This window comes from Aythya marila (assembly GCF_965140915.1).
Source record: "Aythya marila genome assembly, chromosome: 28".
Lineage (NCBI taxonomy): Eukaryota > Metazoa > Chordata > Aves > Anseriformes > Anatidae > Aythya > Aythya marila.
The window spans coordinates 2307802-2335602 of record NC_139069.1 but is presented as its reverse complement, the minus strand read 5'-3'; the positions used below and the strand labels follow the sequence as shown (position 1 = coordinate 2335602).

Genomic DNA, 27801 nt, shown 5'->3' with positions numbered 1-27801 from the left:
CTATTGGAATATTACTGTAACGGTGTACCCAAAGATTTTCTTCACTGTATTATTTAGCTCCTGGTTCCTCATGCTGTAGATGAGGGGGTTCAGTGCTGGAGGCACCACCGAGTACAGAACTGCCATTATCAGGTCCAGGGATGTGGAAGAGATAGAGGGGGGCTTCAGGTAGGCAAACATGGCAGTGCTGACAAAGAGGGAGACCACAGCAAGGTGAGGGAGGCACGTGGAAAAGGCTTTGTGCCGGCCCTGCTCAGAGGGAATCCTCAGCACTGCCCTGAAGATCTGCACATAGGAGAAAACAATGAAAATGAAACAACCAAAGACTGAACAAAGAGTAAAGAAAAGTACCCCAGCTTCCCTGAGGTAGGCATCTGAGCAGGAGAGCTTGAGGATGTGGGGGATTTCACAGAAGAACTGGTCCACAGCATTGCCTTGGCAGAGGGGCAGGGAAAATGTGTTGGCTGTGTGCAGGACAGCATTGAGAAAGCCACTGCCCCAGGCAGCTGCTGCCATCTGGGCACAAGCTCTGCTGCCCACGAGGCTCCTGTAGTGCAGGGGCTTGCAGATGGAAATGTAGCGGTCATAGGCCATGATGGTGAGAAGAAAAAACTCTGAACCAAAGAAGAAGACAAAAAAGAAGACCTGTGCAGCACAGCCTTGATAGGAGATGGCCCTGGTGTCCCAGAGGGCATTGGCCATGGCTTTGGGCAGAGTGGTGGAGATGCAGCCCACGTCGAGGAGGGCGAGGTTGAGGAGGAAGAAGTACATGGGGGTGTGGAGGCGGTGGTGGCAGGTTACGGCGCTGAGGATGAGGCCGTTGCCCAGGAGGGCAGCCAGGTAGATGCCTGCACATAAAATGCAGGCTTTGTTTATTACGCAAACCTTTAAGAGTGATTTGCAGAACGGGGCAGGCAGCTTATTGCTTATGAAATACAGTTGGTCTTCAGTTTCCACACAGCATTCTTAAGTTCCTGGTTCCTCAGGCTGTAGATGAGGGGGTTCACTGCTGGAGGCACCAGCAAGTACAGAACTGCCACCACAAGGTCCAGGGTATGGAATGAGATGAAGGGGGATTTCAGGTGGGAAAACATGGCTGTGCTGAAATTCAGAGAGACCACAGTCAAGTGAGGGATGCATGTGGAGAAGGCTTTGTGTCGTCCCTGTTGTGAGGGCATCCTCAGCACAACCCTGAAGATCTGCACATAGGACAAAATAATCAAAACAAAACACCAACTCAGTAGCAAAAAACTAGCCATAGTAATTCGAATTTCCCATAAGTAAGATTCTGTGCAGGAGAGCCTGATGATCTGGGGGATCTGACAGAAAAATTGGTCCAGGGCATTGCCATGGCTGAGAGGTAAAGAAAATACATTGGCAGTGTGGAGTACAGCATGGAGAAAGCCACTGCCCCAAGCAGCTGCTGCCATGGTGGCACAGGCTCTGCTGCCCAGGAGGCTCCCGTAGTGCAGGGGCTTGCAGATGGCAACATAGCGGTCATAGGCCATGACAGTGAGAAGGGAAAATTCTGCTGAAAACAAAAAGACTAACAGAAAGACCTGTGCAGCACATCCTGCATAGGAAATGGTCCTCATGTTCCAGAGGAAATTTGCCATGGCTTTGGGGAGAGTGGTGGAGATGAGGCCAATGTCAAGGAGGGCGAGGTTGAGGAGGAAGAAGTACATGGGGGTGTGGAGGCGGTGGTCGCAGGTTATGGCTGTGAGGATGAGGCCGTTGCCCAGGAGGGCAGCCAGGTAGATGCCCAGGAAGAGCGCGAAAGTCAGGAGCTGCAGCTCACGTGTGTCTGTGAATGCCAGCAGGAGGAACTCGGTGATGGAGCTGCCATTACACATTTATCGCCTCTGAGCAAGGGAGCCTGTCCAAAAGAAAAAAGTGACAGTGTATAACTAAATTACTTCTCTGACCAAAACCCACTGCAAGTCTCATAGAACACCTTACCACACAATAATCTGTGCCGCTTTCTTTTCAGGAAGAGCTTTCTGCAGCTCCTTAGCTTATGTCTGGTTGTTGCTCTGAGGGTGCCACAATAAGCGTGGGGATCTTCTGTGCGCTCTTAGGCAGTCAGTCCTGGTCTGCAGCAACCCTTAGAAGGAAACCTGGAGTGATCTGAGAAGTCTGCTAGCCAGGGACATCTCCCCTTTTGCAGGTCATGAGAAGGTCAAATAATTCCCTAAGAAAAAACAAAGGTAATGTTGGTTGTGTCTGTACGCTGAGGTGTGTGAGGTGCCTCATATCTACAGCAATGATCAAGGAGCCTTAGTCTTTAGTACTACTACTCCATTACTATCCCTCTGAATCACCACACAGGTGGGAAAATGAAAGCAGAGAAAAGTGCACTGCCTTCAGGTAGGTCTTGCCTTGCAGTTTTGCTGTGCAGTGCCCTGGGGAGCTGTGGGGCTGTGAGCAGCCTGTCCCAGGCAGCAGGCTCTGGGCAGCAGCAGGACCCTGACCTGCCGTGCCCTGCCATGCCGGGGGGGCTCCTTCCACCCACAGCTTCTCCCTGCAGCCCCTGGGCAGCTCCCCGTGCAGGCTGAGTGCTGAGCCTGGCAAGCGACAGAGGCCCTGCCCCAGCACACAGCCCCTGGGGCACAGCAGGGACCACAGGCTCTGCACCACAGCCCTGGGCACCCCTGCCTGCATCCCCAGCTGCACTGCCTGCAGCCGGCCCCAAGAGAAGGGAGCCCTCGGGCCCTGCACGCTGACCCTGCAGCACACAAGCCCTGTGTCCTTCAACTCCAACACCGAGCGTCCTCCTGACAGCTCCCATCAGCTGAGGGCTGTGCCAGCTCCAGGAGAGCCTGGCAGGCTCTGCACCCAGAGACTTACCGTGGAGAGGTGGCTGGCAAGATTTCTCCCTCTGTCAGATCTTCCCTGCCTTCTCCCCCCCTCAGGCTGCCCTGAACCTCTCTCCCCCTTCTCTCCTCTCCCCATGCCAGCTGCAGGCAGTGCCCCCAGCCCTGTAGTGCCTGGCAGAGGAGCTTGATCTGGGTGGCTGAAGCAGCTTCTCCAGTAGTCCAAGTCTGATGCAAACTCCAAAGCCTCTCACAGTGCTAATGGTCCCACTGAGGGACATTACTGTCTAGGCCTCCCCATGGACTTGTTAGAGCAGAAAAGTGCAGGCAGTGATGACGGGGAGACCAAGGCCCAGGAAAGGTGGCCCTGATGCTGAGGAAACCTTGATGTGTCCCAAGAAGTCCAACAGTCGGGCCCTGACCCCAGCCTCTGGGAAGGGAGATCCTGTCCCTCCAGTGGGTTTAGGGCTCTTCCTGGGTCAGCCCAGTGTGGGGACTGTTTCAAGCATGTATCATTGACCTGGGAAAGTATCTGCCTGTTAGTTTGACTCCAGTGCCAGGGAAGCTCATGGAGCAGATTATCGTGACTGTCATCAGGCAGCACTTGCAGGGCAAGCAGGCGATCAGGCCCAGTCAGCATGGGTTTATGAAAGGCAGGTCCTGCTTGATGAACCTGATCTCCTTCTATGACAAAGTGACGCGCTGGGTGGACGAGGGAAATGCTGTGGATGTGGTCTACCTTGACTTCAGCAAGGCTTTTGACACCGTTTCCCACAGCATTCTCCTCAAGAAACTGGCTGCTTGTGGCTTGGACTGGCGTACGCATCGTTGGGTTAGAAACTGGCTGGATAGCCGGGCCCAAAGAGTCGTGGTGAATGGAGCCAAGTCCAGTTGGAGGCCAGTCACTAGTGGCGTCCCCCAGGGCTCGGTGCTGGGGCCGGTCCTCTTTAATATCTTCATCGATGATCTGGAAGAGGGCATTGAGTGCACCCTCAGTAAGTTTGCAGATGACACCAAGTTAGGTGCGTGTGTTGATCTGCTTGAGGGTAGGAAGGCTGTGCAGGAGGATCTGGATAGGCTGGTCTGATGGGCTGAGGTCAACTGCATGAAGTTTAACAAGGCCACGTGCCAGGTCCTGCACCTGGGGCACAATAACCCCAAGCAGAGCTCCAGGCTGGGAGAGGAGTGGTATGAAAGTTGCCTGGCAGAGAAGGACCTGGGAGTGATGGTGGATAGTCGGCTGAATATGAGCCAGCAGTGTGCTCAGGTGGCCAAGAAGACCAACAGCATCCTGGCTTGTATCAGAAGCAGTGTGGCCAGCAGAGCTAGGGAAGTGACTGTCCCCCTGTACTCGGCTCTGGTGAGGCCACACCTTGAGTACTGTGTTCAGTTTTGGGCCCCTCGCTACAAGAAGGACATCGGGGTGCTCCAGCAAGTCCAGAGAAAACACAAAGCTGGTGAGGGATCTGGAGTCCTACGAGGAGCAGCTGAGGGAGCTGGGCTTGTTGAGCCTGGAGAAGAGGAGGCTCAGGGGTGACCTTATTGCTCTTTCTAAGTACATTAAAGGAGGCTGTAGTGAGGTGGGGGTTGGTCTGTTCTCCCACATGCCCAGTGACAGGATGAGGGGGAATGGGCTAAAGTTGCTCTAGGGGTGTTTTAGGTTGGATCTTAAGAAGAACTTATTTACCGAGAGGGTTGTTACGCATTGGAATGGGCTGCCCAGGGAAGTGGTGGAGTCACCATCCCTTGAGGTCTTTAAATATGTTTGGATATTGAACTTAGCCATACGGTTTAGTGGAGGAATGGTTAGTGTTAGGTCAGAGGTTGGACTCAATGATCTTGAGGTCTCTTCCAACCTAGACAATTCTGTGATTCTGTGATTCTGTGGGAAGAAGAGCTTGGCCAGCAGAAACTTATGATTTCATAGAAGTAAGACGGTTTATGTAATGTAGATGCTGCGGTACAACTGACTTAAAACAGTCACATATGGCCCTTTCCTTACTTGAAACAGTCATTTTAATCACTAAACATAAATGCTACTACAGTACACTGAAAGGAATCATTTTTTTTTCCTCTTGCTAACCGTAATGCCTTCCCTTAACACTAACATTAAAATGCTCTATTTAACCCTAGACTCCTTGGCAGACCTAAGAAACCCTAAACCGTAGATCTTGTCTATGCCTTAACCACAGACCTGTCACCACTAGCAGGACAACACACACTCCCACTACAACTTTGCTTAGTCTCTAATCCAGAAAGAGAAAAACAGGTACCTAGGGGGCAAGAGAGAGGTCAGCTCTTCCTCAGGATCTGATGGCCCAGCAGGAGGAATGTGACTGTGGCAGTGACTGTGAGGTCACTTCTGTCTCTGCACTTGATAGGGCAGAAACAGGAACATGTCACAGAAAGGGACTGTGAGGTCACTTGTGTCTGAAGGTGGCAGGTCAGCCTTTACTTTTGAGAAGTCAAGGCACTTGCTTGGCATGCTGACTGGGGGATCCCCTCTGCCTCCAGACCCAGCAGGACCCAGACAGAAAGAAGGCCCCAACATGGGTTGTCCTGTCCCTTCTGCTTGAGTCCATGAGTGGGCAGCAGCAGGCACAAGGCTTGGCTGTGTCTCCACAAGAAGCTGCAAGGCCAGCAGCAGGCCCCTGGCTTGGAAGCTGCTGCTGAGGTGACTTGTGTCTGACTGGTTGGCTGAGAGGCCGCAAGGAGCCTGCTGGGTTGGGATGCCTACTTCAGGAGTGGTTTCCTACCTGATGGTGCTTTCTTTGGTAGTAGGAAAGAGCAGAAGAAAAAACTTCCAGAAAGTGCTCCTTGGAAGTTAAGCATTGGCCACAAGGAGGATGAAATGTCCCTCAAAGTATATTGCTGTGGTGCCAGAGGTCACCCTCTGATCAGACCCTGGCTTTGTGTTTCAAGGAACATCTGGTGAGGGCTGACGAGACACGGGTGAAAGCAAGGGATGAAATCAAGATGGTGAACAGAGATGGATGTCTGCAGACTTCAAGGAAATAGGTCAGACTGTGGCTCAGCATAGGAAAGCCTGCAGAGGAGAAGGCAGAGGGTGCTGGTAGAAATGGCAGGCCCAACAGCCCTGAGGTTTCTGTCCCCTTGGCTAGAGATTATGAGGAGATATGCTATATTCATTGTGATGAGGCCTCATTGATTCTTTTCAACCCTGTTCAGTACCACGGAGGTGTCACACCAGTGTTATTCTCATGGCATCACACTGCCCACAACATCCCACAGACCCCAGGAAAAGCCTTGAGCCAGATGTGGGGGTGCGGGATATCCTCTCACAGTTCCAGGGGTCAGGCCGTGGCCCATCTGCTTCACTAAAACCAACCGAGACTTTTCTCAGCACAGTGCTTTGCCTGTCTGTAACCATGGCCTCCAATTATCTGCCCTAACAAGGCCCTGGGGAGGCGTTTTTAGTAACAGCCCTCAATGGGGCCCATTAATACGCCAAGTCACTTCAGCTTTTCCTCCTGACTTTACTTGCTCAAGCGGTTACATCATTCTCCTCTCAGTACCTGAGCTTCATAGACTGAGCACCACAATACACCATGGAACTCATTAAAATGCAGAAACTCCTAACATCTCTTCAATAGTTTCTTCAAGCCTTCATGCCTTGTATAGCTAATTACAGAGTTTGCATGGTCTACTTAAGGAAGAAAATTTCAAAAAGCAGCTAATAAAAAATATTTTCAGTTTTTAAAGGCTGAATTTTGCTGCATTTCAGTTTTGAGCATCATTCTCCTATTGCTGTTCATCCAGGGTAACTTCTTTGGAGACCTTCTTCGGGAGGAAAAGCAGAGTCTGGAGGTCAGACACCCTCCCTGCCAGCAGTGGTCTTTGTCACTGTAAATGCAGCCCAGCCCACACATGAAACCCTTTCTAAGACAACTCGGGTTCCTTGAGAACAAATAAAATTAAATAAAACAAACTAAATAAAATAAAATAAAATAAAATAAAATAAAATAAAATAAAATAAAATAAAACGAAACCTAAAATAAAATAAAATGAAATGAAACCTAAAATAAAAAAAAAATGAAACCTAAAATGAAATAAAGTAAAATAAATTTTAAGTGACTTTTGGAACCTGAGAAATTCTGTTTGAATCGCAGTAGACACCCAGATATCCATGGTATCTCTTGGGTCTTCTGTGGAAAACTCAGTATGAAAACGAAAGAAAATATATCTTTAAGTTGCTGTAGCTATACCCATGAGCTTGGCTGCTTTTGGGAAATTGTCCCTTTCAGACAGGAAAACCTAAATTGAGTAATGTGAAAAGACCTGCCCAGTCAATAGAGAAAGGCAGAGTACTACTTCCTGGTCTTTAGATGCAGAAGGTAAAAAGAATTGCATTGTGCCTGACACTACTCTGGGACGTGTCACCCAGGTCAGGCAACTTTGCCTTAGTGCTGACAAGTCCATCACTAAACCACGCTCCCAAGCTCTACATTTACACCTTGGTTCTCCAGTCGATGAACCAGCTCATCAATTTCCTATCTGGGAGATCCTCTACCCATACACAAATCTCTTCTTCCTCTCTTGCTTGACCAGCACGGTGACTGGGATGTGGAACACCCTCATCACTGTGCTGGTGCCTGACAACAAACACCTGCAGATGCTTGTGGCCTTCTTTCTGGGGGAGAGTTGTCCTCCTTGCACAGCTCCAGCACCCTGCGTCAGATGCTGGCCAGCTTCCTGGCTTGGGACAGCACCCCCTTTGCTCACAGAGGTGACAGCACTCTCACTTGCTGTCATGGTTTAACCCGGCCGGCAGCTAAACACCACACAGCCGTTCGCTCCCCCTCCCCCTCCCTCTCTGGGACGGGGGAGAGAAATGGAAAGTGAAGCCCGTGAGTTGAGATAAAGACAGTTTAATAAGACAGGAAAATAATAATAACAAAAGTAATAATAACAATAATAATAATAATAATACAATGGTGATAATAGGAAAATAATAATAATGTGTACAAACAAGTGATGCACAATGCAATTGCTCACTACCCGCTGACCGATGCCCAGCCTAACTGAGCAGTCCGGCCCCCTCCCCCCAGCTAGCCACCCCTATATATTGTTTAGCATGACGTCAGATGGTATGGAATACCCCTTTGGCTAGTTTGGGTCACCTGTCCTGGGTCTGTCCCCTCCCAGCTCTTGCTGCACCCCCAGCCTGCCCGTTGGCAGGACAGAGCAAAAGGCTGAGATGTCCTTGGCTTGGTGTAAGCACTGCTCTGCAACAATTAAAACATTGGGGTGTTATCAGCACTCTTCTCATCCTAAGCCAAAACACGGCATTCCACCAGCTACTAGGAAGAAAATTAATTCTGTTCTAACTGAAACCAGGACACCTGCACCTTCTGCATGACCGCAGTGCTTCCTGCTGGGGGCCATGTCCTACGGTCAGCCCTGGGCTGTATGCCACCCCTCTTCTCTGCAAGGCTCAAGAAGTGGAAGGTCTGACTCCAGAAGGCAGCTGTACCTGAACCAGGGGAATTTCTCTCATGTACAGGAATTCTTTCTCCCCCTCCCAGCTACAGTTCTGTGGCCCCAGTGTCATAGACACCTTCTGTGGTTTTGTTCCATTGCTGGAGCTCTCCTGCAGTGTCACGGTGATACTCATGCTCTTTGATTTCATAATCTACATTTTGGATCCAATCTTCCTCTTCCCTCCCATACAGTTTTCATGTGTGTGCGTCTTGTGTTGGCAGGCCCAAGGTCTTGTCCACCTGCTCTATAGTCCTCATGAGTGTCACTGTTTTCTGTGACACCACCCTCACTGTCTGTGTGAAGCCCATAAAGGCTGTGCTCAGAGGTTTTAACCAAGCCCTTTCCCAAACCTTCATCATCCCCCTGCTCAATCCTCAGGTTGCTTAGAAGTTGAGTGGGAAGGGTGAGAGACATGCTGGTGGAACTGCTCCAGACATTGTCATAAGATCTATCTGAGAGGCCTTGGAAAGGACAGGTTGATCAGAGGTTCCTCGGGACTTGGAAAAGGCAGATGTCAAACACATCTTGTACTTAAAGGTCAAGCAGAATGATGATTAAGCCTAATCATGAATTAGAATGCCAGCGTTAGCCCTAGCCCTCACCCAAGAACTAAACAAAACTCTAACCCACAAGGCTTGCCCTTATCCTACACCTTGAGCAGGCATCTTGAGCAGAACACCAATCCCTCCCTCAAAGCCCTTCCATTGCATTAGCCCTAGAAGTTGACCTCTAATCCCTAAATGTTAAATTGACCACCTAACCCTCCACCACACACACAACACATCTCATCTTCAAACCCACTCCTATCCCTAACTTCAGCTGTTTGTCCCCTTGGGGCAGGGCAGTGACTGTGATGTCCTTGAGCAAGGAGTCACTCTCCATCTTTTTATAAGCCCCCTTTAAGTACTGAAAGGCTGTGATGAGGTCACCCTGGAACCTTTTTTTCTCCAGGCTGAAGAGCCCCAGCTCTCTCAACCTTTCTTCATAGGAGAGGTGTTCCAGCCCCTTGATCATCTTCATGGCCCTCCTCTGGGTCCATTCTAACAGACCCACACCCTTCTTGTGCTGGTGGCCCCAGTCCTGGATGCAGGACTCCAAGATGAGCCTCACAAAGGCAGAGTAGAAGGGGTGAATCACCTGCCTCCACCTGCTGGCCACTCCTCTCTTGATGCAGCCCAGAATGCAGTTGGCCTCCTGGGCTACAAGCACACACTGCTGGCTCATGTCGAGCTTTTTGTCCAGCAGAACCCCCAAGTACCTCCCTGCAGGGATCCTCTCAATGAGTTCTTCTCCCAGCCTTTCCTCATATCTGGGATTTCCCGAGCCCAGGTGCAGCATCTTGCACTTGGACTTGTTGAACCTCCTTAGATTCACAGGGACCCAAATTTCAATCTTGTACAGCGCTCTTTGGTTGGCACCCCTTCCTCTGTTGCATCAACTACACCACTCAGCTTGGTGTCATCTGCACACTTGCTGAGGGAGCACTCGATCCCACTATGTCATTGATAAAGATATTAAACTGTACCAGTCCCAAGACAGACTCGTGACAGATGCCACTCATCACCAGCCTCCACTTGGACATAGAGCCATTGAGCACCACTCTCTGGGTGTGACCTTCAAGCCAACTCCTTACCCACTGAATGGTTCACCCATCAAATGCGTATCTCTCCAATTTGGAGACTAGGATGTCATGTGGGACAGCGTCAATGGTCTTACAGAAGTCCAAGTAGATGGTATCGGTCGGTCTTCCCTTGTTGTCTGATGTGGTCACTCCGTTGCAGAAAGCCACCAGATTGGTCAGGCACCATTTATCCTTTGGTGAAGCCATGCTGGGTGTCTAAGATGACCTCTTTGTCTTGCATGTGCCTTGACGTCGATTCCAGGAGGATCTTTTCCACGATCTTTTGAGGCACAGAGCTGAGGCTCACCATTCGGTAGTTCCATGGGTTCTCATTTCTACCCTTTTGAAAAATGGGAGTGATGTTTTCCTTTTTCCAGTCATCAGGGATTTCACCCGACTGCCAGGACTCTTCAAATATGATGGAGAGAGACTTGGCAACTACATCAGCCAGTTCCCTCAGGACCCTGGGATGCAAGTCATCAGTCCTCATAGACTTGTACTTGTTGAGTTTCATCAGGTGTTCTCAAACCTGCTCTTCACTTAGAGTGGGTGAGACTTTGCACCCCCAGCCTCCATCTATGGGTTCAGAGAATGAAAGACTTGGGAAGCCTGACTGGCAGGGAAGACTGAGGCAAAGATATTGTTGAGTCCCTCTGCCTTCTCCATGTCTGTCATTACCAGTTCACCCTTCTCATCCATCAGAAGGGGGTACAATCTCCTTGGCCTTTATTTTATGAGCCATGTATCTATAGAATCTCTTCCTATTATTCCTTGCATCACTTGCCAAGCTGAGTTCCACCTGTGCCTTGGCTTTCCTTATCCCATCCCTGCACATCCAAAACTGAAACATGTGAGAGGGCCTGGGAAAAGTAACCCTGGATCCACAGAAGCCATTTGGGAAACAAACCTTGAAGGTAGGAAGTGTGATTTTGTGGAGGTGCAGAGCTGATGGGCACATTGTGCAGGATGCGCCTAAAGACCTTTGTGTCCTTTTCCCTCCTGATTACAATGTCACTACCTTCTCAGGAATGGAGGAGCCAACAGAGGTGAGACAGGTACACTGAGATGGTAAATGTCATCAGAAAGCTGATCCCAGTAAGATATGGGGAGGTCAGGAGTAGCCTGAACAAGAGAGATGTGAGATTTTGGGGTGGTAAGAGGAGCATGGCCAGCAGAAATTAATGATTATGTAGAGGTAAGAGGGGTCATTTAATGTAGGTGTTACAGTAACACTGATTTAAAACAGTAATGTATTGCCCTTTCCTTATTTGAACCAGTAATTTTCATCTTTAAAGCTAAATGCTCCTCCAACACTCTGAGAGGAATCCACTACTCTAATGCCTGAACTTAAAGTATCCACTGAAGAAAAACGCAGCCTATAGACCCTTTTCCTTACCTTTTCTCTCCTGCTTACCCTAATTCCTTCCCTAAACACTAGCATTAAAATGCACTATTTAGCTCTAGAGAAGTTGTTGGCAGGCCTAAAAAAAACTTAAAACACAGGGCTTGCCCATAACCTTATGACAAACCTGATGGCCACAGAAGAACACCAGAGATTCCCATTAAGCCCGTGTTTATCCTCTAACTTAGACTGGTGAGCCCTAGTCCCTAAAGGACTAGAGAGAGGTCAGCCCTACCTCAGGATGTCCTGACCCAGCAGGAGGAATGTGACCGTGGAAGTGACAGGGCAGCAACATGATCATGTTATGGAAAGGGGCTGTGAGGTCACTTCTGTCTGGAGGTGGCAGGTCAGCCTTGACTTCTCCCTGGGAGCTGCACTTTTGGGCTGACAGCTGGCAGTGGCCCTGCTAGGCCAGCAGGAGGCACCTGCTTGGCATGCTGACTGGGGGATCCCCTCTGCCTACACACCCAGGAGGACCCAGACAGAAAGAAGGCCCCCAGATGGGTTGTCCTGTCCCTTCTGCTTGAGTCCATGACTGCACAGCAACAGGCACAAGGCTTGGCTGTGTCTCCACAAGAAGCTGCAAGGCCAGCAGCAGGCCCCTGGCTTGGAAGGTGCTGCTGAGGTGACTTGTGTGTGCTTGGCTGAGAGGCCGCAAGCAGCCTGCTGGGTTGGGATGCCTACTTCAGGAGTGGTTTCCACCCTGACGGAGCTTTCTTTCGTAGTAGGAAAGAGCAGGAAAGAAAAGAAAGCTACAAAGTGCACCTTAGAAATATTGCACTGGCCACGAGGAGGAAGAAATGTCCAGAGGAACAACTGGTCTTCCTGCTACAGACTGGGACAAAGAAGTCATTAAGGACCTCAGCCTTTACCTTAACTAGATCATCACCAGATTTCCACCACATCTAATAAAGGATGATGATTCTCCTTAATCCTCTTTTATTTAAAGTATTTCTATAAGCAGTGTTTGTTGTCTTTGACAGTCATAGCTGGATTGAGCTCCAGCTGGGTTTTGGCCGTTCTAACTTTGACCAGCACAGCCCCATAATATTCAGGACCCAGCTCCAGACAAACCGACAGCATGCATGAGAATGAAGAACAGAAAAAGTAGAATCTGGGAGCCTTCCACCGACTGATTTTCTGTGACTCTGTGTTACAGTTCCATTCAACTGGTTACTCCTGTATTATCCAAACGTTCATAATGCTCGTAATGCAACTAACTTGTCAGAGATAGCACAGTCACACAAAGGTTGAACCATCTGCCTGCAGACATGAACGGCTGACAGAAAGGAGCATGAGTGTGGGGGAATGTTGAGAAACAGCAGAATTTTGCCTAAAGTAACTTCTTGATGTTTACAAAGAGAAGGACCCAGTCCTGCACCAGAGGAAGAGTAACCCCATGCATTAGGGCAGACTGGGACCCTGCTGAGTGAGCAGTGCCCAGGAGGAGAGGGCCTGGGCACCACGAAGGATGCCATACGAGCAGTAGTGCCTCCTCACGAGGAACCAGGCCAGCTTCCTACAGAGCTTCCTTACGAGGAGCATGGCCACCAAGAAGATCTGAATTACCAGACTCAGCTCAGATCCCCTGAGACACCACACAAACAGTGAAAACAACTAGCCAGTAAAGAGATGCAGGTCTGGGAGTCACTAGGACATCCTCATGTGGAGAGGAGCAATGAGAATAGCAAGACTCAAAGTCCCAACAGGACTGAGGTCTTTGTGTCCATGGCTATGGCTGTTGTCACTGTCACTGAGGCCTTTGAGGACACAGCTTATTCTTAATGCACCAGGGCCTCATTGCCTCCTCGCCCACACCATGAAGCAGGCAGGGGTTGTACCATTCTCCTGCACTTGGCCATGCACATCCCCATCTCCTACTGCCCCACAAAGAGCCCTGAGCAACCTGTCAATGGAAAGATCTCCCTTCCTTGAGTTGGGACTCAAGGCCAGGCCCTTGTGATTGGTGACAAACATCCAGTTTGTCCACACATTAGTGTCACCTTCACATTGCCTTTGTCTCCTTGTCCTCACTGCCTCCACTGTTCTGCTCTAATGAGCTCCAAGGGAGGCTGTGTCAGTGCTGGCCCTCAGGAGGACACTGCAGGAAACTTGCCTCTGACTTGGACTTCTGGAGAGATGTCTTCAATTTTCTCTGAGTGCCTGAGGTTCGTGGGCTCATCAGCAAAGCCCCCAGAGGGGTGATTGCAGTGCCTTGGGCTGGTGCTGTGCTGCTGAGCTGGGCCGGGCTCATGGGACAGAGAGAGCTCGTGGCAAGAGGGCCTTGGTGCAGAGAGACAGCTGTGCCCAGGAGCAGCTTCTCTGCACAGTGCAGCAAGGCTGGGGGCTATGACCGCAGCTGGCATGGGGAGAGGAGAGAAGGAGAGAGGGCTTGGATCCTGTGGTTCCACAAGTTTCACATACACCCAGATCTCAAGCCTGTGCCACACTGCTGCTGGCCTAGGCCTTTTACTTCAGATGGAGGCCTTTTCCTGCAGCATATACCACATTCATCATGGCACAAAAATACTGTTTCTACACCAACGTTCTGGAGCCTCCTTCATGTTAGGCCACATTTCAGTGTCCTTCGTGCTGCTTGCAGGGTTTTGTCTCATGGATGAACTGGATCACAGAATCCCAGAATCATCTAGGCTGGAAGAGACCTCCAAGATCACGTAGTCCAACCTCTGACCTACCACTAACACGTCCTCCACTAAACCATATCACAAAGGATCACTGAGTATTCTGAAGCCCAATACCATGCTACTGTTGTTGTGATGATGATGATGATGATGATGATGATGATGATGATTAATATTATTACTGTTATTATTACTTAGCCTCTGAAGCACAGAATCGGAGAATCATACAACGGTTGAGTTGGAAAGCACCTCGACGATCATCTAGTTCCAACCCCCCACAGGCAGGGACACCACCCCCTAGATCAGGTTGCTCAGGGCCATCTAACATGGCCTTGAACACCCCCAGGGATGGAACATCCACAGCCTCAGCCACAGCATTCCACTCCCTGGAATGCAAGTCTTCAAGCCCCATAGACTTGTACTTTTTGAGCTTCTTCAGGTGGCCTCAAACCTTCTCTTCACTTACAACAGATGGGAATTTGCACCCCCCAGCCTCAATCTATAGGTTCAGGGAATGAAAGACTTGGGAAGCCTGACTGGCAGGGAAGACTGAAGAAAAGAAGTTGTTGAGTCCCTCTGCCTTCTCCATGTCTGTCATTACCAGTTCACCCTTCTCATCCATCAGATGGGGTACAATCTCCTTGGCCTTTCTTTTCTGAGCAAAGTACCTATAGGATCTCTTCCTGTTATGCTTATCATCCCCAGATAAGCTGAGTTCCATCTGTGCCTTGGCTTTCCTTATCCCATCCCTGCACATCCAAAACTGAAACATGTGAGAGGGCCTGGGAGAAGTAACCCTGGATCCACAGAAGCCACTTGGGAAACAAAACTTGTAGGTAGGAAGCATGATTTTGTGGAGGTGCAGAGCTGATGGGCACATTGTGCAGGATGCGCCTAAAGACCTTTGTGTCCTTTTCCCTCCTGACTACAATGCCACTTCCTTCTCAGGAATGAAGGAGCCAACAGAGGTGAGACAGATACAATGAGATGTTAAATGTCATCAGAAAGCTGATCCCAGTAAAATATGGGAAGGTCAGGAGCAGCCTGAACAAGAGACATGTGAGATTTTGGGGTGGTAAGAGGAGCATGGCCAGCAGAAATTAATGATTTCATAGAGGTAAGAGCATTCATGCAATGCTGGTAGTGCAGTAAGACTGACTTAAAACAGTCATATATGGCCCTTTACTTGAGCTAGTAATTTTAACGCTAAATAAACCTAAATGCTACTACAACAAACTGAAAGAAATCAAATTTCTCTCTTGAAAACTGTAATCCATTCACTTAACACATACTTTAAAATGCCTTATTTAACCCTAGACTCCTTGACAGACAAAAAACACCCGTAAACCACAGAGATGTTGTCCATACCTTAACTACAGACCTGACACCACAAACAGAACACAAAACAATCCCACTAAAACTTTGCATAATCTCTAAACCAGAAAGTGAAAAAGAGATACCGAAGGGGCTAGAGAAAGCTTATCTCTACCTCAGGATCTCATGGCCCAGCAGCAGGAATGTGACTGTGGCAGGGACTGTGAGGTCAATTCTGTCTCTGCACTTGATAGGGCAGCAGCAGGAATGTGTCACAGAAAGGGACTGTGAGGTCACTTGTGCCTGGAGGTTGCAGGTCACCCTTGACTTCTCCCTGGGAGCTGCACTTTTGGGCTGACATCTGGCAGTGGCCCTGCCAAGCACAAGGCACCTGCTTGGCATGCTGACTGGGGGATCCCCTCTGCCTCCAGAGCCAGGAGAACCCAGGCAGAAAGAAGGCCCCAACATGGGTTGTCCTGTCCCTTCTGCTTGAGTCCATGACTGGGCAGCAGGCTCAAGGCTTGACTGTGTCTCCACAAGAAGCTGCAAGGCCAGCAGCAGGCCCCTGGCTTGGAAGCTGCTGCTGAGGTGACTTGTGTCTGGTTGGCTGAGAGGCCACAAGGAGCCTGCTGGGTTGGGATGCCTACTTCAGGAGTGGTTTCCACCCTGATGGAGCTTTCTTTGGTAGCAGGAAAGAGCAGGAGAAAAAAAAAACTGCCTTAAAGTGTGCAATGGAAGGATGGCACTGGCCATGAGGAGGAAGAAATGTCCAGGGGAAAAACTGGTCTTGCTGCTAGTAACAGAGGCAAAGAAGGCATTAAGTGCCTCAGACTTTACCTCATCCTTTGTCACTAGGTTTTCCCCCCAGAATCCAATAAAGGATTATGATTCTCCCTAATCCTCCTTCATTTAAATTATTTATATCATTTTTATCTTATCATATTTTATTTTTTTAATTGTCTTTGACAGTAATAGATGGATTGAGCTCCAGCTGGGCTTTGGCCCTTCTAATTTTGACCCGCACAGCCCCATAACATTCAGGACACAGCTTCAGACAAACTGACAGCATGCATGAGAAGAAAGCACAGCAAATGTGGAACTTGACAGCCTTCCGTCCCCTTCCTTCTGTGACTGTGCTGCAATTCCATTCAGATGGTTAGACCTGAATTATCCAAATTTCCCTGCAACCCTTGCTGCTGCAAGGTATCTCTGGTCAGAGATAGCACAATTACACGAAGGTTGAACTGTCTGCCTGCTGACATTAACAGCTGATAGAATGGAGCATCACTGTGGGTGAACCTTGAGAATCTGCAGGATTTTGACTTCAGAAAATTTTTGACTTTAACATGGAGAAGAGCCCAGTCCTGTACCAGAGGAAGAGAAACCCCACACATCAGGGCAGACTGGGACCCTGCTGAGTGAGTAATGTCCAGCAGGAGGAGGGCCTGGGCACCACGAGGGATGCCATATGAGCAGTGGTGCCTGCTCACGAGGAACCAGGTCAGCTTCCTACAGAGCTGCCTTACGAGGGGCATGGCCACCAAGAAGATCTGAGTTCCCAGACTCAGCTCAGACTTGGTGTGACACCACACGGACAAGGGTCTGCAGCCAGCAGTGAATGATGTGCAGGTATGGGAGTCCTTTTAAGACCCAGGTTTAGACAGTGTAGAGGGCTGTGGAAAGGCTGAAAGTCCCAACAGGACCCAGGTCTTTGTGTCCAAGGGTATGGCTGTTGTCTCTGCCACTGAGGCCTATGAAGAGACAGCTGATCGTTAAAGCCCATGAGGAGAGAGATTATCGTTAAAACATCAGGGCCTCTTTGCCTCCTCGCCCCCACCCATGAACCAGGCAGGGGTTGTACCATTCTCCTGCACTTGGCCATGCACATCCCATCTCCTACTGCCCCACAAAGAGCCCTGAGTAACCTGTCAAGGAAAGGATCTCCCTTCCGAAGCACTTGGGGTCAAGGCCTGGCCCTTGTGCTTGGTGAAACACATCCAGTTTTCCTACACATCACTGTAACCTTCACACTGCCTTTGTCTCCTTGTCCTCACTGCCTCCAGGGTTCTGCTCTAACGAGCTCCAAGGGAGCCTGTGTCAGTGCTGGCCCTCAGGGGGACACTGCAGGAAACTTGCCTCTGACTTGGACTTCTGGCAAAATGTCTTCAATTGTCTCTGAGTGCCTGAGGTTCATGGGCTCATCAGCAAAGCCCCCAGAGGGGTGATTGCAGTGCCTTGGGCTGGTGCTGTGCTGCTGAGCTGGGCCGGGCTCATGGGACAGAGAGAGCTCGTGGCAAGAGGGCCGTGGTGCAGAGAGACAGCTGTGGCCAGGAGCAGCTCCTCTGCACAGCGCAGCAGGAAAGAGACACAGAAGCACAGACAAAGAGAGGAGAGAAGGAGAGAGGGCTTGGAGGCAGTTGGCAGTGGGAGGATGCTGAGAGCTGCCTGCAGGAGAAATGTGCACAGCCCTTGAGAAGGTAAGTGTCTGTCTGCAGGGCCATGTAGCTGCAGGTCCTGGAAGGGTCTCCTCTTGCTGGGTCTTGTTTCTGGGAGGGCAGTGGGCAATGCAGTAGGCTTTCAGAGTTTTTGAGGTTCTGCTGCAAAAAGAGGGACTTGGTCTGGGGGTGCTCTTAAGCTTGTAATAGGTTTTAGTTTAAGTAGTCTTTTCTAACTTTGCTCTGCCTTCTCTTCAATAGACAGCGATTTTTTAGGTCAGAGAATGATGAACAGCAGCTCTGTGAGTGAGTTCCTCCTGCTGGCATTCGCAGACACGCGCGAGCTGCAGCTCCTGCACTTCGCGCTCTTCCTGGGCATCTACCTGGCTGCCCTCCTGGGCAACGGCCTCATCCTCAGTGCCGTAGCCTGCCACCACCGCCTCCACACCCCCATGTACTTCTTCCTCCTCAACCTCGCCCTCCTCGACGTGGGCTGCATCTCCACCACTCTGCCCAAAGCCATGGCCAATGCCCTCTGGGACACCAGGGCTATCTCCTATCAAGGATGTGCTGCACAGGTCTTTCTGTTTGTCTTCTTGATTGTATCAGAATTTTATCTTCTCACCTTCATGGCCTACGACCGCTACATTGCCATCTGCAAGCCCCTGCACTACGGGAGCCTCCTGGGCAGCAGAGCTTGTGCCCAGATGGCAGCAGCTGCCTGGGGCAGTGGCTTTCTCATTGCTGTCCTGCACACGGCCACTACATTTTCCCTGCCCCTCTGCCATGGAAATGCTGTGGACCAGTTCTTCTGTGAAATCCCCCACATCCTCAAGCTCTCCTGCTCAGATGCCTACCTCAGGGAAGTTGGGGCACTTGTGATTAGTTTTTCTTTCAGCATTGTTTGTTTTGTTTTCATTGTGCTGTCCTATGTGCAGATCTTCAGGGCAGTGGTGAGGATCCCCTCTTCTCAGGGCCGGCACAAAGCCTTTTCCACGTGCCTCCCTCACCTGGCTGTGGTCTCCCTGATGGTCAGCACTGCCATGTTTGCCTACCTGAAGCCAGCTTCCATCTCTTCCCCATCTCTGGACTTGGTGGTGTCACTTTTGTACTCAGTGCTACCTCCAGCAGTGAACCCCCTCATCTACAGCATGAGGAACCAGGAGCTCAAGAATGCAGTGAGGAAACTGTTTCTATATGTGCTTCTTAAGCATCAGTGTTGTTAACATTATTGTGATTTTTATCATATCGTTTTTTGTACTTAGTATTATTATCATATTGTAATAATAATAATAATCCTCTAAACGCTACCATTCTATTATATGTGACTGACATGAGAGATTTTCATATATTTTATGTTTTTATTATTTTCATAACTTTTGATATTGGTTTAATTTATTTAGTAATTTATTTACTTTGACTACGTTTTCTAATCAGCCTATTGAACTAGGCTTCCTCTGTAGGTATAGACAATAAAGAAGACAGCATAAATTTAATGGTCTCAGTATCCCTCTCTTCCAATCTTCTTTGGAACTGAGGGAGCAGCCCCAGCATGCAGGAGGGGCTCGGGGCCAAGAGCCCAGCTGCCACATGCAGGTGCAGCCCTGGTGGCCCTCGGGGCGGAACCTCACTGCCCGCTGGGCTCTGCCTCTCTGCTGCCTTTGGGTCGGGGCTGCTGCTTTCCTGGAGCCACGGCCATGGCCAGCAGCAGGACGTGGCCTTTTTGCTGCTGCTCTCTTTTGGCTTCCTCATTGTTCTCTTGTGCTCTTACATTTGGATAAGCCCTTAGATCTCATGCACTTGGTGACAATCCTGTCCCCTCTGCAGTGGCATCCCTGTTGCTGCAGGCAGCAGCAGGCACTGTGCAGCCCTGGGTCACAGCTGCCTCCCTGCTAGCACCACAGTAACAGGATGGTCTTGCTCAGGGCAAACCCAGAACCCTGGACACCTCTTCCAAATGTGCTATCAGGAATAGAGCCAAGGGATTGCTCCCTGCTCTTCTCTATTCTGGAGGTTAGTCATGGAGTGAGGAACACAGGGTGAAAGTCCCAGAGTGGTTCCTGAGCAACCAAGGGCAGGACTAAGAGCTTCAATTATGGCAGAACTTGCCTAAGGAGATGAAAACTGATCTTAAATATAACTGCATGGGACTGCACCCTCTGCAGTGGGGCAGGCAGAAGATTTCAGCCTGTAGAGGAATCTGGAGCTTCCAGGAGATGTCAGGGGATCTGCAGGGACAGGGTGCTCAGTGGGTAGTGATTAGAACCTCATAAAATGTGTGACCATCCAAAGAAGGGTCTGTTAAAGGAAAAGGTGAATCTGAGGAGTCCATGGGCTAAAGGAGGGCTGTGCAATGCCAGCAGAGGTGTTGAAGAGCCAGCAGGCAAAGGCCCATAAGACTGCAGAGTAATTGAGGATATGCATTTTGAAGTGCTGTGGGTGAGGTCTGGTGCAGCACTCACCTGTCCTTTGTGCCCTTAGAGACACCCCATGGCCCTGCCCAGCACTGCCCTGTGCTGCTGAGCCATCAGGGCAGATGAAAAGGGGCTCAGCAGCAGAGATCCCCATGGACATAGGTCTCCTGCCCAGCCTGAGCAGCACAGGAAAAGAGGAGACCCGCGGGGGTCCCAGGGCACCACAGCCCCTGGCTCTCACAGCAGCACCGCCAGCTTGGGGCCCTGCAGGGAGCACGGAGAAGGAAGCAGCAATGGCCAGCCAGGCTAGCACAGACACACTGCCCTGGGCAAGGCTCCCTGGGAGCAGGGATGGCCCTGGGGAAGAGCAGGGCAGCATTGCTGGGCCTACACTGATAAGGAAAGGGCAAAGGGAAAGCTCTTTGTGCAGGCCCCTGCTCGGGGCAGGCTGCTCTGTGGCTGGGCCAGGCCTCTTGTGCTGGCCTGGGGAGCGGGGCTGGCCCTGCGGGGCACAGGCACTGTGTGCTGGGGATCTGCCAGGCAAGAGAGCAGGGCTCCTGCAGCTTCACGGACCTCCATCTCCTGGCACCATGGACACCTCCTTGCTCCATGCATCCAGCAGATAAACACCTATCGGCCACCTGCTTTCTCTTCTTCTAGAGGAACTGGGGACAGAATAGCAAAACCAAGTAAAACTCAGAAATTGTGAGCCACAGAAGGCCCTGATGCTGTGCAAGAACTGCTCAAAAACAGCAACCACAACTGTGGGTGACCATCACTGGTCACACAACCAAAACACTGTACCACAAGGGGCTGCTTTGCAGACAGTAACTCCATCCCACCAACAGCCAGTACAGGGCCCCTGATGGACAAGAAGACTTCCTCTGAGCTCTGGAAGGATCCAGGAAAGTGCTAATAAGCACCAGGACAATTGAGGAAGCCCAAAGGCCCTTCTGAAGGGTCACTGAGTGCCACCGGAGAGGCAATTCTGGGCGGTGAGGAGGGCCAGGAGAAAGACTTGTGAGAAGGCTCTGAGAAAAAAGGAAATCCATGGCTTTAGCAGATCCTTAAAGTCCTGCCTGAGTCCCCAAATGGAAAGCAGGGTATGTCTGTGGGTGGAGAAGTAGCCAAATCTTGGGACTGGGGCAGGGTTGAAGGGTCCTGCGTGAATCTGGTCTGATGGAGAAGTGTCCACCTTGCATGTGTGCCTCAGCCTGGGAGCAGGGGCCTGCCCACGGTGCGGGATGTCTGGGCTGTGCTCAGCCATGCCCCAGGAGATGACCTTGCTCTCTTCCTCCCCACCACTCCCCACACGGGGCAGGCCCTCAGGAAACACCCCTGAGCCTGGAGATGCACCAACCTGCTGCGCTGAGGTGCCACTACTGCATGGGAAGAATACATTATTTCCATAATGTATTAAGTGCCACTTTTCTCAGGAATAGAGTAGCCAACAGAGGTGTGATGGATACTCTGAGATCATGAAAGCCACTCGAAAGATGCTCCTAAGATTATGACTGATATAGTGAGGTCAGGAGAAGCCCTGGTCAGGAGAAATGTTAGATTTGGAGGAGGGAATAGAGATTATCCAGCAGAAACTAAAGATTTTGTAAAAGGTAAGAGGGTTCAGGCTATGCGGAAGCTGCTGTAACTGTGACTTAAAACACTTATATGAGGCTATTCCCCAGCTTCAAAGAGCAAACTTAATTCCTACATTTAAATGTTACTCCACACCCAAACAGGAATCAACTACTCCTATGCCTGACATCTAAGTGTACACTGAAGCCAAAACTCAGTCCATAGCCTCTTTCCCTTACCCTTACTCTCTTGCTTACCTTGATCCCTACCCTTAATGCTAGATTTAAATGCTCTATTTAGGTGTAGAATTATTGGAAAAACTAAACAAACCCTAAATCACTAAGCTTGTCCGCACTTTAACCACAGACCTGATACGCAAAGCAGAACACCAATCCCTCCCAAAAAATCTTTCTTTAAATTCAAACCCAGAAAGGTGAGCCCTAGTTCCCTGATGCATGAGCACCTAACAGCTGATTCCCCTGTTCCTGTGCATTGACTTCCTCACCTTCAGCCCCTCTCCTAACCCTTACCTTTAGGTACCATACTGGGTGTGGCCCTTAGTGCAGGCCAAGAACTGTGAGGTTACTCTGCAGTCACATGGCATGCAAAGATGGATGTGAGGGGTCATGGGTCTGATCAGCTTGTGGGCCACAAAGAAGAGATGGATGGGAGTGCTCTGAAGGGCTCAGCTCTGCCTCAGGATCTCCTGCCCCAGCAGGAGCAATGTGACTGTGGCAGGGACTGTGAGGTCAATTCTGTCTCTGCACTTGATAGGGCAGCAGCAGGAACCTGTCACAGAAAGGGATTGGAGGTCATTTCTGTCTGGAAATTCTGCAGGTCAGCCTTGACTTCTTCCTGGGAGCTGCACTTTTGGGCTGACATCTGGCAGTGGCCCTGCTAGGCCAGCAGAAGGCACCTGCTTGGCATGCTGACTGGGGGATCCCCTCTGCCTCCAGACCCAGGAGGACCCAGGCAGAAAGAAGGCCCCCATATGGGTTGTCCTGTCCCTTCTGCTTAAGTCCATGAGTGGGCAGCAGGAGGCACAAGGCTTGGCTGTGTGTAGCCAAGAAGCTGCAAGGCCAGCAGCAGGCCCCTGGCTTGGAAGCTGCTGCTGAGGTGACTTGTGTCTGGTTGGCTGAGAGGCCGCAAGGAGCCTGCTGGGTTGGGATGCTTACTTTAGAAAGGGTTTCCACGTTGATGGAGATTCTTTTGTTATTATGAATGAGCAGGAGAGAAAAAAATGCTACAAAGTTTGCATTGGAAGGTTGGCACTGGCTATGAGGAGGAAGAAATATCCAGGAGAAAAAGCTGGTCTTGCTGCTAATAGCACAGGCAAAGAAGGCATTAAGTGTCTCAGCCTTTACCTCATCCCTTGTCACTGAGTTTTCCCCCCAAAATCCAGTAAAGCATTATGATTGTCCCTAATCCTCCTTCATTTAAACTATTTATACCATTTCTGTCTTATTTTATTTTATATTTTTTAATTTTTTTGACATTAATAGATGGATTGAGCTCCAGATAGGCTTTGGACCGTCCAATTTTGACCTGGACAGTCCCATAACATTGTCAGACAAACTGACAGCATGCATGAGAAGAAAGCACAGCAAATGTGGAACCTGACAGCCTTCCATCCCCTGCCCTTGAGTGACTGTGCTGCAATTCCATTTAGTCAGTTACTCCTGAATTATCCAAATTTCCCTGCAACTCTTGCTGCTGCTGCTGTCTGGTCAGAGATAGCACAATTACACTAAGGTTGAACTGTCTGCCTGCTGATATTAACAGGTGATAGAATGGAGCATCACTGTGGGTGAACCTTGAGAATATGCAGGATTTTCACTTCAGAAAACTCTTGACTTTAACATGGAGAAGAGCCCACTCATGTACCAGGGGGAGAGAAACCCCACACATCAGGGCACCCTGGGACCCTGCTGAGTGAGTAGTGGCCAGGAGGAGGAGGCCCTGGGTACAACGAGGGATGCCATAGAGCAGTGGTGCCTGCTCACGAGGAACCAGGCCAGCTTCCTACAGAGCTGCCTGATGAGGAGCATGACCACCAAGAAGATCTGAGTTATCATGCTCAGCTCAGATCTGCTGTGACCCCACAGAGATAAGGGTCTGCAGTCAAAAAAGAAAGATGTGGAGGTCTTGGAGTCCCTAGGAAAGCCATGTTTAGACAGGATAGAGGGCTGTGATAAGGCTTAAATTCCCAACAGGACCAGGTCTTTGTGTCCATGGCTATGGCTGTTGTCTCTGCCACTGAGGCTTATGAGGAGACAGCTGATCATTAAAGCACCAGGGCCTCATTGCTTCCTCATCCCCTCCCATGAACCAGGCAGGGGTTGCACCATTCTCCTGCACTTGGCCATGCACATCCCCATCTCCTACTGCCCCACAAAGAGTCCGGAGCAAGGTGTGACTGCTAAGGATCTCCCTTCCCAGGGGACATGGGTCAAGGCCTGGCCCTTGTGCTTGGTGACACACATCCAGTTTTCCTACACATCAGTGTCACCTTCACATTGCCTTTGTCTCCTTGTCCTCAATGCCTCCAGTGTTCTTCTCTAACGAGCTCCAAGGGAGGCTGTGTCAGTGCTGGCCCTCAGGGGGACACTGCAGGAAACTTGCCTCTGACTTGGACTTCTGGAGAGATGTCTTCAATTGTCTCTGAGTGCCTGAGGTTCGTGGGCTCATCAGCAAAGCCCCCAGAGGGGTGATTGCAGTGCCTTGGGCTGGTGCTGTGCTGCTGAGCTGGGCCGGGCCCGTGGGAAAGAGAGAACTTGTGGCAAGAGGGCCCTGGTGCAGAGAGACAGCTGTGCCCAGGAGCAGCTCCTCTGCACAGCGCAGCAGGGCTGGGGGCTCTGACCGCAGTTGGCACACAGACAGGAGAGAAGGAGAGAGGTCTTGGAGGCACTTGGCAGTGGGAGGATGCTGAGAGCTGCCTGCAGGAGAAACCTGCACAGCCCTTGACAAGGTAAGGGTCTGGCTGCAGGGCCATGCAGCTGAAGGTCCTGGAAGGGTCTCCTCCTGCTGGGTGTTGTTTCTGGGAGGGCAGTGGGCAATGCAGTAGGCTTTGAGAGTCCTGCTGGGCTGCAGTTCAAGGTGAGGAAGTCTGGCAGAAGCCCCTTGGAGTGCACTAAGGCAGGTGCCCCTGGTCAGCCCAGAACACCGTGCCCTGGCTGGCCATGCCGGGCTCTCTGTCAGCTGCCCCGTAGCTCCTGCAGCCATGGAGGTGCCCCTTGGCAGGGCCCTGCTGGTGGCAGGGTGCTGCAGGGCAGCGCTGAGCACAGCCGCGTGGGATGGGGTCTGTGGGCACAGGCAGGGGGAAAGAAGAGGTGGGCGCAGAGCAGCAGCTCCCGACAGGGACAGCTGCAGGCAGCAGAGAGAGGGGCAGGCAGCCAGAAGGAGCTGTTGGCAGAAATGCAGTGGCAGGGGGGATTCGGGCACCTCGTGGCCATGCCCTGCAGTGCAGACACCTTCCCCTGGAGCAGCCCCTCCCTGGCCTCCTCTCCCCCTGCAGCCCATGGGCTGTGGGGCAGGCATGGCCAGCAGTACAGGCAGAGCCCATACGAGGAGAAGCTCTCAAACTCTGGCTTGATTTGGCCTTTCTTGATTAGCAGTCATCTACATTTTTTCTCAGGGAAACACCTGAGAGCAATTGTCCTGCAGCTCAGAGGGGTGACAATTGACTGTTGAGAACTGGTCTGATCGACAGAGCTGCTCTGCTCAGTCTTCACCAAGGGACAGCCCCTTTGCCTCCTGGCACCCACAGGGTTTCTCTGGAAGTGCACAGGAAATGTCAGGGAGCTCAACCATCCAATACCTCTCCTAAGTGTTACTGGGATAATAGGAACAAAACAAAGGAAACAAAATCCCTGCAGCTCTGCCTCTGTATTAAGATGAGTTTTTGGCAACAACACTGCAGATCTCACGGATCTGACCAGTGGACGGAATGTAATTTTCTCCCATGTTTCTCTCCAGCTGCACATCAGGAAGGACTCCTATGGAGCTACAGCAGCCCCTGCTCCCCGTGCCCCTCTCAGCCAACACCAACTGCAGCTCAAGCAAGAGAGATGCAGAAAGGTTCTCCTGAAAAAAGAGGCTCTGTTTGGGGGTCCTCTATGACAAACAATAGGTTTTCCTCAGAGAAAAGTGTTTTAACATTTTTCTGCATTTTCCTCTTTAACAGAAAACTGTGTTCAATGTCAGAGAATGCCCAACGTCAGCTCTGTGAGCGAGTTCCTCCTGCTGGCATTCGCAGAAACGCGCGAGCTGCAGCTCCTGCACTTTGTGCTCTTCCTGGGCATCTACCTGGCTGCCCTCCTGGGCAACGGCCTCATCCTCAGCGCCGTAGCCTGCCACCACCGCCTCCACACCCCCATGTACTTCTTCCTGCTCAACCTCGCCCTCCTGGACCTGGGCTGCATCTCCACCACTCTGCCCAAAGCCATGGCCAATGCCCTCTGGGACACCAGGGCCATCTCCTATCAAGGATGTGTTGCTCAAGTCTTCTTTTTATTCTTCTTGTTTGGCTCAGAGTATTATCTCCTCACTGTCATGGCCTACGACCGCTACGTTGCCATCTGCAAGCCCCTGCACTACGGGAGCCTCCTGGGCAGCAGAGCTTGTGCCCAGATGGCAGCAGCTGCCTGGGGCAGTGGCTTTCTCAATGCTGTCCTGCACACGGCCAACACATTTTCCCTGCCCCTCTGCCACAGCAATGTTGTGGACCAGTTCTTCTGTGAAATCCCCCACATCCTCAAGCTCTTCTGCTCAGATGCCTACCTCAGGGAAGTTGGGACACTTGTGTTTAGTGTTTCTTTAACATTTGTTTGTTTTGTTTTCATTGTGGTGTCCTATGTGCAAATCTTCAGGGCAGTGCTGAGGATGCCCTGTGAGCAGGGCCGGCACAAAGCCTTTTCCACGTGCCTCCCTCACCTGGCCGTTGTCTCCCTGTTTGTCAGCACTACCATATTTGCCTACCTGAAGCCCCCCTCCATTTCCTTGCCATCCTTGGACCTGGTGGTCGCACTTCTGTACTCGGTGGTGCCTCCAGCACTGAACCCCCTCATCTACAGCATGAGGAACCAGGAGCTCAAGGATGCACTGAGGAAATTGTTTGAATACATGTTTCTTAATCATCAGTGATGTGTTCAGAAGATGTATTTCTTATTATATGCAATTTTGATTCATATTAGATCATATCATTTTTATCATTACTAGTGCTATCAAAACATTATCATTAATAATAATCATAAAAGAAATAAAATGTTATTTGGGAAAATGATACAATATTTTAAAAAATATTTTTTTTCTGTTAGTATTTTAAAAATATTTTATTTTGTTTTTAATAATGTAATTCTTAGCATTCTGAATGTTATATTTTGTGTTTGCTTTGACCGTATCATCTAACATGCATAGAGAACCAGGCTTCCTTGGTAGATAAAGACAATAAAGATACCAGTGGAAATTCATTGCTCTCAGTATCCCTCTCTTCCCATCTCCTCTGGAGGTGGGGCAGCAGCCTCAGCATCCACGAGGGGCTAGGGGCCAAGAGCCCAGCTGCCACAGGAAGGAGCAGTGTATTTGGATTCGACCTTGTGGATCTAAGTGACAGTCCTGTCGTCTCTATAGCAGGGCCGGCACAAAGCATTTTCCACATTCCCCCCTCACCTGGCCACGGTGTCCGTCTTCCTCAGGCCTGTCATGGTTGCCTGCCTGAAGCTCCCTCCATCCCCTCCCCATCCCTGGACCTGGTGGTGGCAGTTCTGTACTCAGTAGTGCCTCCAGCAGAGCACATCCTCATCTGTAGAATGAGGAGCCAGGAGCTCAAGGATGCCTTGTGGAAATTAATGACTAGATGTGTCTTGGATGCAAGAAATGTCTGATCTGCTTCTGCACATGACTTGCAATGTCAATAATTGGAGGAAGAGCCAGTATACCTGTTTGTGTGTTTTGTTTTGTTTTGTTTTGTTTTGTGGTTGTGTTTGTGCATATCCTTATTACATTAATTCAGCTAATAAGCACCCATTAAAATGATATGGAAGTACCTGTTGAATATAGCTCATAGACTCTGTGCATGTGAAGCC

At 50.4% G+C, this 27801-nt stretch overlaps 2 protein-coding genes across 2 annotated transcripts in view; one reads left to right on the top strand and one right to left on the bottom strand.

Annotated features, from left to right (window-relative positions):
• The window catches only part of LOC309888271 (olfactory receptor 14C36-like), a gene marked incomplete at both ends in the record, with an annotated part of 73212 nt that continues 45411 nt past the window's right edge, over positions 1 to 27801 (bottom strand). Inside the window, one exon of the mRNA XM_082780509.1 lies at positions 1 to 848. Coding sequence (XP_082636635.1) covers positions 1 to 848 — 848 coding nt within the window. The remainder of the gene's footprint in view (positions 849 to 27801) is intronic.
• On the top strand, positions 18014 to 26860 carry LOC309888151 (olfactory receptor 14J1-like; the record flags this gene model as incomplete). Its single annotated transcript, XM_082780392.1, has 2 exons — positions 18014 to 18217; positions 26129 to 26860. 2 exons carry the CDS (start codon positions 18014 to 18016, stop codon positions 26858 to 26860), a joined length of 936 nt encoding a protein of 311 aa, XP_082636518.1.